Raw genomic sequence first — 10,621 nt, forward strand, 5'->3', positions numbered from 1 at the left:
GCTTACAGAAACAGAAGAATTGTTGCAGTGTTCGTTTCTTTGAAGGAACAGAAGCTTTAGAGTAGAAGCTAGAGAATGAAGACTTGGAGCAGAGACTTCCTAGAGAAATATAATGTCTAAAATATTTTATGTTTTAGGTTTTATGTAAGTGAGAATAATTAGGAGTTGCTACTTAGTAAATTTTGAATTTGGTTAAAGATAGAATTTTAATGATTGCTAAAATATAGGGAAGTTGGTATTGAAAATATCTTTCTGGTTTTGATCGCAAAATAATATCTTTTATCTTCGAAAATCTTTCAGAAAGTTTATGCAACTAACTTCCTAAACTTGCGCTATTGGTGTTTGATTAAGTCTTCGCTATTAAACAAGGAAACTGTTTGAAAGTGGTTCAACGTTCCTTGAGTTTTAGGACATGTTTGAAGCACTGGAAGTAGTGGAGATTGGTGGCGTTGATATGCTGCAGTAGTGGCGTAAGTGGAGGGAGTAATGGCATTTTCTTCAAGCCAATGCAAGTTTCTCTATAAATACTGAAGTTAATTTCTAGAGAAACTTCACCCTTGCTAAATCATATTTTTCTATCTTCTTTGTTTTCTAAAAGAGTCAAGAGTCGCATTCTACTTAAGTTGTTAACTTTCTTAATTATTTTCATTGGAGTATTTTCTTTTACGAGTTGTAATTGGGGATTGGGAGTTTGAGTGAACTATAAGAGAAGTCAGAAGAGAAAGAGAGATAAGAGAAAGAGAAGAGAAGAGCAGAGCAGCAAGTAGAGGGACTTGCTTCTGGGAACTTCAAGTTTGTTGAGGAACTTATAGATAGAGTCTTTAGCTTGTAATAGGTTTATTTCCCTATTAAAATGAAGAATCTTTCCTAAAATCCCAAGTGGTTGTGGTTTTTCTTCTTGTTACGGCCAAGAAGTTTTCCACGTAAAATCTCTCTGTGTGACTTTAAAGTTCCTTTAGCTTAGTTTTATCAATTCCGCAAAAAGTTAGTTAATTTCTCCCAAACTACAATTCACCCCCTCCCCTCTTGTAGTATTCCCATAAAGTAACACAATCCATTTTGAAGGTGACATCCTTTAGCCTGTATTTGCTACTCAATCTTGCGGCCACAACGAGTGCTTTTGTCTAGGCAATATCTGGATCCCATTGAGCTCTTGGTCTTCCAGATAGGGATGGCAGTGGGTCGAGTTAAATGGGAGATGGGTCGATTTAAATGGGAGACCCGTCCCATCCCCACCTAAGTGGGGCGGGTCACCCATTTAACTACAGAATCAACCAAATGGAAAATTCTACTATGGTCCCCTTTATTTGGACCACCACTATACTCAATTATCATGGCTGATTATTGTTTTTTTTTTTTTTTTTTTTTTTTAATTTTTTTTTTACCTTGGTCAAACCTTAATTTTGGTATTTTCCTTTTTTAATTCATTTTTGTTTTTCCAAATTTTAAATACTGAGTTTACAAAAATCATTTTAATTACATTTTCGAAATTTATTTATTAAAATCAGATTTTAATTAAATAAAAAAACAATTAAATCAAAAAACGATTAAATTAAAAAATCAAAATCAAAAAATTGCTCATCATGTTCTTCATAGTTCATCAATGTTCTTCAAGTTTTTTCATTCATGGATGAGATTAAACACGAACACATGATCTATGTCCATTAAATTCACTCGCACATCGAAAGCGATTTACAATATGGCTCGATTTAAAAAGCAAATGCGAAATTTTAATATACAAAAAATTTGGGATCTTTGCGAATTTGGCCAGCGATTGAAATCCCAAAATAATAGGTTTTGGATTGTACAATATCATCAAAGTTTGCAAAAACGATGATTTTATGTGATTGAGATCACAATTTTTAAGTTTTACGATAATCGGGGTTTTTCATGAACATCTAAAAAATAAACCGCATCATTTTTTGGTCGAAACCTTGTTTGATCCAAAAAACACGGAAAACGAATTTAAAACTTGTTTGTGTAAAAATTTTTACCCCAAAAAAGGATAGGACATTACCTATTATGAAAATTGTAATTATTACAACATATGACATTAGGTTCTTTTGGACATTACCCATTATTGATTTATAATTCTTTATTGGTACGGAGTAGTAAATATGAATGTTGTCTTCACTGGACAACCACAATATCATGTTAACCATGTTTGGTATAAATGGTAATTAATATATATTTACTATTGTGGTTTGCTTTTTGTATGCATATACTATAAAAAAAATATTATGGAATCAATATCTTTTAAAATTAGAAATATTATTTAAAAAGCATTTCAATCACCAATTATAATATGGATAGTTTTCTAATTTTTTCTTATCTTATTATTATTGTATGGAAGATTTTAAAATCAATATAATTTTCAAATTTCAAAAGAGTATATTCTAATATTTTCCAGATATTAGAATATATATCTTACTGATTTTGTCAACATATTCTATGATTTTGTAAAATTATAGATTTTTATCACGCCTAGAATTATGGTAATATATATATATCTTTAATAATGCAATAAACATAATGTTTGATGAACAATCGTGTAAAATGAATTTTAAAAGAGGATAAAATTTGGTAAATAGAATATTTATAAATCTTAGGATGATAGCTGATTTACTTTCTCTCAAATTTTAGATTTTTCTAAGATTTTGTTATTTCTTCACGCAATTTGGTTAATAGAATATGAACAAAATCTTAGGATAATAACTTGCATACTTTCCCTCAAAAAAAGATAAAATCAGGAAAATACCATAATTTAATTAAGGTTTATTATGATTTCAAATCTATCTTATTCTTTTTTTAAGGAAATACTTTAAGTCTTTTTTTTTCTAAAATAAGATCAGATTTTCAAAAAAAAAAAATTGACATGCATATAATCAAAATGTTTGTTTCCCTCAACTCCACATCAAAAAAATCATAAAGTTGGAATTTTTACAATATCCAAAATACATATCGTCATTCGTCAAACTCAATAAACTTTCTTTTTTAACAGATAAAGTACACATAAGTTAATTCCTGAGCTATAAACAGATCACAAAATTCACACTTGTGTTCTACGTATCAAACAAGGTTTATAAGAAGAAAATTAAAAAAAAAAATTGTATCTTCTTCCTCTAATCAATTTGCTCATTATATAGCTTTGTATTCTAAAATCGCGTCTTCTTCCTTTGATCGATTTGCTCATTACATAGGTTTGGACATTAATTTTGTTTTTCGGTTTGTGTAATTTGAATTTAAATCATCTTTCTATAAGATCTATTTGAAGAATATTGCCTATATGATGGCTGTTGATTGCTTATTTTTAGGATATATTGTTACTAACTGATACATCAGTTATCCCATATAAATTGTCGTCCAAATCTTTTTCAAATATTCTATTATAATATCTAATGTACTATTTAAGAAATAATCAATGATATACAATAGTGCTGTTATCAGTTATTTTTTGTGGCACATAAAATATAGACTATAAATTAAAAATGAAACTAAACTAATAAAAAAAAGATACTCGTAGAGTTGTGGTACTAACCATTGGGTAAAAAAACTAGATACAAAAAATCACATTTAACATGTAACGCTATTTTGACAAATAGGAAACATAATATTTTCGATTATCATTAATATAACTAGAATACGTGTATATACAAAACAGAAGCATGATATATCCTAACTATAAGGAATACAACTAGCAATAATAGCATGTATTTAGCCTAAATATAAGGGGCTGAATATCGGCTTTCCTAATTTATAAATACAAAAATATATTTACTATATTTAACAATTTGTTACTCCGTATTGTATTCTTTCAAAAAAAAAAAAAGTTTGCCATGTAATTGCTCACCTCCACTTTTTTTTTTTTTTTCATTTGGTTATTATATGGGATTCGTCCAATATTATGTGATATGACGTTACTTATATATTTAGAATTGGTCTAATCTCCTTAATTATTGTAAAATTATAATAATAATCAAAGACGGTTCATTATTTTAATTAATAACAAACTAGTATCCAAGTAATCCAACCATTGGGTGACACGATAGATAAGAAGATAATCATCTAATTTGACAATTAGCTTGCCATTAGAATAACTCTAAAGGTGGTTTGATTCAGTGTTAATTTAATTTTGAGGAATATGCATACGGAAATCAAACCACAATAGATAATATATAAGTGATCATTGATATTAAACTTGGTATATGTACATTGTGACTTGGCTAGTGAATGAGGATTAAAAACTATATCCAAAATAACGTATGATCGTAGACCAAATAAATAATAATATTGCATTTTATAGGTAATGTCCTATTAACATTTGTGTTAATGCCTTATATGCAAACAGAATTGAAAACTATATCTTTTTTAATCCGATCAAACAAGTATTCCAAAACAAAAATCGTTGTCTTCTCCAATTTGCTCACAAACCCAGATTTCGAAAAATTGTTAATTTTTTTTTTATTTTCACATACATATAATGACCGATTTTACATCCCTTGTTTGCGATTATCCAATTAACATACTTCGTATATTGTTTTAGGATTAAAAACAATCCCAGATTCACACATGAATCCAAATTTCGAATGAACTTTTCACACATAATATGTAAATCGATGCATATTTTCAATTTTCATTGATGTGCGAGTGTATTTACGGTACAAAGATTACCATAATGGTGGTTAATCTCATCCATGAATGAACAAACTTCTTGAAGAACAATGATGAATAATGAAGAAATGAACAATTTTTTGATTTTGATTTTTTAAATTTAATGTTATTTTTTTATTTAATTAAAAACTGATTTTAATAAATAAATTTCAAAAATTATAAAATAAGATTCAGAAATTCAGTAATATATTTTGGAAAATAAAAAAGAATTATAAAAAAGGAAAATACTAAAATTAAGGTTTGACCAAGCTTTAAAAAAAAATAAAAAATCGACCAATGATAATTAAGTATAGCGGTAGTCCAAATAAAGTGGACCACAGTAGAAACATCCCAATCAAATAAAGCTCAGTCAAGAAAGGAATAATTATAATTATAGTTCTATAACTATATTGCTCTTGATTCATTCATTTGGAGATTGTGTTTATTTTCTTTTAGTAAAATTGATTATTACTACCCCTTAAAGCCTTTTAACAAATTCCTAGCTGCTTGATTTTGGGGTCCAAGTTCCTCCAACTTTCAAGCAGGTAGAGTCGAAGACTTCCCATTTCATCATCACATTTCAGCCACTGTCCTCCCAGAGTTCTCGAACACGGGCACAATCAAAGATAGCATGGCCAGCAGTTTCGGCCTCCACAGAGTACCATGGGCACGTAGCCAACTCCAAAGAGTAGGTTGCGCACTGACAGCGTATTGGTGCGTAGCCTCCAAAGAAAGTGACAAACTTTTGGAGTAATATCAAGCCCCCATAATTCAACAAAACATGATGAAAAGCATCTAAAAATAATTCACAATATTCTTGAGTTTGATATATAATAATTCTCCGGAAGATTGGTAGTTTCATAATTGATTGATAATTCAACTAGCATGTCTATTAAGTTTTGCAATCACCTATACCGAGTCTTTCAGTCTTTCTGCATAATTCATTACACAGCAAAAATAAAAATTAAAAAAATAACAAAAAAATGTAATCAAAATAGTGAAAGTCACTCCAGCTGATTTAATTACTCCCTTTGTTCGAAAATAATTGTCACCATGTAATAAAAATTCATAATGTGACAGCTAAATACGGACAAAGGTAGTAAAATTCAATTGACTGTAATACAATGCTAATTTAAACTGCCAAAGCCTCTCATATAAGCAAGTAAGCCTGGTGTTTGAGTATATTTCTTCTAGCTTTGATCCATTTCCATAAGCAATTCGAAGTTACGTGGAAGTAACTATAGCAGCATTTGGGAATCAAGGTTTTTTGTGTCCTACAGCTTGGCCACAGAGAAGTGCATTGCTTGGAATCGGATATTCATCTCTCCAAGAATTAGCAGGTGAATACACCCGAAGATAGAACTGCTGTCCCAAATACTGCCGTGCCCAATTTTCAGATCTAATAGTCCACATTCCAACGTTGTCCAGTGGCATATAAACTGCAGTCCATGAATTTGGGTATACCTGTTATCATACACAAGATAGCAAATTAGTTTAGGTGTATACATTTATTGTTTAAGATGCCTAGAAATAGTTGTTCATAAATTGTCTCTTGGGTAAAACTTACCTGCACACTGCATCTCGAAATACCATCTCTTAGATTGTAACTCGATCTGCTATCAGTCGACCATTGTCCTCCTTCCATTCTGGTCAAATTCACATAACAATAAAATCACTCTGAAATATACTGAGTTTCTGCACATATAGCTAATGAAAACAACCTAGTATAAAAATTTACCCAACAATGAAGAAAACATGGCCATCAATATGCCAAGACTGGACAGTGTCTTCAGAGTTCTCAAAGACAACTTCAACAAATGCTCGGTAGTCAGCAGCCATGACAGAAGTCTGCTGACTGGCACCATTAGAGCTAGGACTGTCAGAGATGCTTCCAAGGCTAAAAACACCTGAAATCTTGAAGAAGTCGGCAAGCTTAAGTGGTGTATCTGCTGGGATAAAAGACACACCATTCACGGCGTATCTCTGCTTTCCATCAATCACTGGAGCTGAATTTGCTAGCCTGATTGTACGTGTAGTATTGATCATCCCATAATGATAAGAACCTTGAGGGTTAGGCCTTGGTCCACTAGCTGTCAAATTTTGCCTGAAGTTTTTACAAGAGAAGCAAAACAACAAAATATGAGTGTAAATCGCCAAGTTCTACATCAGTACATCAGATATTTATATCTTAATATTCATAATAAAAACTAAAAACAAACTCTGGAAAGATTCAAGAAGATACTTTGAATAAAAGAAACTGAATCAGACTTAAGTACCTGACGGATCTGGCCTGGTTAAGAGACCAATCAATCTCAGTTGTGGGCCCGCCAGGAGGAGGGCCTGTAACACCAGCTGCTGAGTTACTATAGTGGAGAGTGGAGGTGGTGGTAAGTACTTGAGAGGTGAAACGGGTTGAGACAACGACGTAGTAATCCTGTGGAGGTTGGTCCATTGTAACGAGTACTGAATACGATTGTCCCAGATGCACATCAAGGGATGAATAGGTATTCTGAAGAGTGTGGTCTCCCTCTGTCTCTACTAGTATCAATTTGTGTCCTTGGATTCTAAAATTGATTGACGTTGCTATCCCAACGTTAGATATCCGGAATCTGTATGTTTTGCCTGTTACCAAAACAATCACCCACCAATTATTATAAGCACTTTCCCTGCAATATAATTTAAATCCATTTTGTCTCCTAAACAAGTACCTTGATCAACTGTAAAAGTATTTCCATTTGATCCGTGTCCATTTATGACAAGTCCATCAGAGAAAGGCAAATCATGTCCACCATCTAATATCGCTTTTAAATCCTGCATATTAGGAAAGTGGGAGGAGGATTCAATACATGAATATTTAGTCTGACAAGTAAAATTCATATCTTCATCTCAAAGTACTCCACTTACTGTGTGATTCATTTTATACCAGTCCCCAGCAAGAACAGTGAAGTCTCCGGCAGGGGGAGGGAAGGGGACAGGTATCAAGGGTCGGCTATCAATTCTGATGCCACCATAACCTCCGGCAGCTTTGTGGAAAGCAAGGGACGGGAAGTAGTAGTAACTACCAATTTGATCTTTAACTTGGAGGACATATGTAAAATTTTGCCCAGGAGGAATAGGACAATTTGTTCCGTATACACCATCCTGCCACGAGTTTCTTCTCTGTTGTATGCCATTCCTACACCCATTTCAGAGAAGAAAAGCTCAAAAATCTCAGATTACATTCCAAATACAACAAATCTACAACGGCTACAAGTTGTTTTCCATTGGTTACTGTCGCCCACCCAATGTGTAATTAAAGGCTTTATTGCACAATTATCAGGTCTGGCCCTTTGGTGACCAGGATCCAGATGTGTATAAAGATAGATGCAACAAAGATAACGAAAGAACTGTAATGATTCGATCATTATCTCTCAATTAAGAGTCAATGTCAACTACTCGGAGTTGTTATACGCAATAGCTTATTCCTTTATTACACAAGATTAACCGTCTTATGTAGCCATGTAAGTGTAAAACTTTCACCAGGCTGGTTTCCCAAACAATTTGCCTTATACTGATTCATTATGTAGGCAAAAATCCTTCAGTAAACCTTCGGTCAAAAACACACTTTTGTATAATGTAAGCGATGATTTTTTTAGAGACAGAACTCAACATTTGCCCCCGAAAGACACTATACTTCATACAATCATTCTACTGCCTCAGTGCCTCCATTTAGAATCATCAATAAATTTTTGTTAAAACTCGAAATTGGCAAAGGTTTTAAGGCAAAATACAATCACCTACCATAGAACCATATACTATATATCATCATCACATTCAACAACCTTAGACATACTGCAATCACTAACAAGAAAGCACTGATTCTTCTAAATATCAACAAAAGGAAATGACTCACACTCGAATATGCGATCCGATCAAGATTTTACCATAAGGCTAGTTGACATCCACATACAGCAACAAAAAAATAAATTACAGAATTTCTATGTACATGAGTGCAAAACGCAATTTCAAAATAAATAAATTAGTTCAATAATTGGTTAAAAATTCTTCATCTCCAATTCTAATATGTATAATCAACATTGAGTAAATGGGCAAAAACTGGACCAAATCAAAAGGTGAAAAAACAAGAATTTACCAGGAAAGGAGGAATGGTTCATCCAAGCTATTAAATACACTAATAATCAAATTGTCATTTGTGACTGCCTCAATTGGTGGTCCTGGAAACTGCCCATTAATTAAAATCCCCTGTTTCATCAAAATTAAACCAACCCATTAAAATATCATCAACAACAAACAACAATAATCATAAATTATCCTCCACATAATAGCACCATTAGATTACACCCTCTTATATTTTATACTAACAAATACCTCAGAATTAAGAATATGACATCAATTTACAAAAATAACCTTTACAATTGATGTAGCACATCGAAAATTTTGATCGTATGTTTACATTCAACAATGTAACAATTTTTTCCGGACATTTTAAAATAAACCATACTCCATAATAAGAGATTCTAACTTAATCCCATATCTATCGAGTTTCAATATACTTAGTTGCACTCGTGTTATCGTGTACACAATAAAAACTCCATCAAAATTCAAGATTATAAATTTATTTTCCATAAGATGAAATTTTCCAATAACCCCAAAAATACCCTTATCAAAAACACCCAATTAAACATCACCAAGATAACAAAAACAACCCCGTGATGAACACGAGCTCATTAAATAACATCAAATAAATAAATAAAGACGTACCTGTTGTTTGACACCAAGAGGATAAATATCACCAAAAGTAACATTCCATGTAAAAAATCTGTAAGGACTCTCAGCTAAACTGCTTCCAATAATTGTCAATAACACCACTAAAATTAACAATAACACACTCTTCTTCTTTAGATCACTCATTTTTCAGTGAGAAACTCGAAGCTAAAAAAAATGTAAAGGGTGTATAATTATTGTTGAACGTAGGTAGAAGAGAACTTGTATGTTAAGTTACAGATCTAATTATATAATGTACAGTTTATTCATGGATAAAGCAAGGTGGAATGAAATGACATGAAATGAAATTATGCTTATTTCTTTTCTTTTTTGTTTTATCACTTTTTTTTTCTTTTGAATTTTGGATATCTTTTTATAAAGCAAAGAAGCGCGGCTTCGAAATATAATAAATAAAAATAAATAAATACTTTGTAAATAAAATGATGATTATCCTTATTATAATGGGATTTTAAAAATGGTGTGTGGACTAGTGTAACTGTATGTGTTGTCGGTGTTGTAGCTTGTAGTAGTAGATTTTGGGTGAAGAGATTGCATTAATACGTACTTTACTATAGTAGTGAAGTACATTTATTGCGAGTAATATCATTGGATTTGTGAATAAATAAATGCAATGTAAGAAGAGAAGAGAAAACGAGGTTATTTTTGGAGACAGAGGGATGATTAAATTCCATGAGCTGTACTCAAACGCAGTCGGATGGGTACTTAATTCCGCGTTACTGTTTATGTCATGTTGTTTTCTTTGGGGATGCTACTACCATGTGGCCTTTTTTAGGAGTTATGATACGTAATTACTTTTTCTCTTTCAAAATTATTCACATGGTTTTATTATTTTGATTGCGTTTGCTCTTAGGAATAGCCGAATAGAGGGGTATTGAGTTGGATAAACGGATAAGATTTGGATTGACCGGTTGGATTTGTTCGAGTCGGGTATGTTCGGGTCAAAGTTATCCTTTTAACTCGTCTCGGTTTGGGTCGGGTCAAATTTGTCGGGTTTGGGTTGGGTCAACTTCTGACAATTCATATTTGGTTTGGATAATTCATATCGGGTTCGAAACGGGTTTAACCGAGTTAATATCAGGTCGGATGACTTTGGGTCAGGTTGATTCCGGTACGTTTGATAATGATTCGATGAGTTCAGTTCAGTTCAGTTCGATTAGAATAAGTTTGATTCAGTAGTAGAGATCCT

The 10,621-nt window shown here is 32.1% G+C and overlaps 1 protein-coding gene across 1 annotated transcript; it reads right to left on the reverse strand.

Moving 5' to 3' along the window:
- Positions 1–5,446: 5,446 nt before the first annotated feature.
- LOC145621484 (L-ascorbate oxidase homolog) lies at positions 5,447–9,973 on the reverse strand. Its single transcript, XM_081676217.1, has 8 exons — positions 9,412–9,973; positions 8,783–8,892; positions 7,555–7,825; positions 7,359–7,461; positions 6,927–7,272; positions 6,389–6,754; positions 6,218–6,296; positions 5,447–6,114 (listed from the first exon to the last, which is right to left on the reverse strand). Exons 1-8 carry the CDS (start codon positions 9,559–9,561, stop codon positions 5,908–5,910), a joined length of 1,632 nt encoding a protein of 543 aa, XP_081532343.1. The 5' UTR covers positions 9,562–9,973; the 3' UTR covers positions 5,447–5,907.
- Between the last annotated feature and the right edge of the window lie 648 nt (positions 9,974–10,621).

This window comes from Chenopodium album, chromosome 27 (assembly GCF_948465745.1).
Source record: "Chenopodium album chromosome 27, dcCheAlbu1.1, whole genome shotgun sequence".
Taxonomy (NCBI): domain Eukaryota; kingdom Viridiplantae; phylum Streptophyta; class Magnoliopsida; order Caryophyllales; family Amaranthaceae; genus Chenopodium; species Chenopodium album.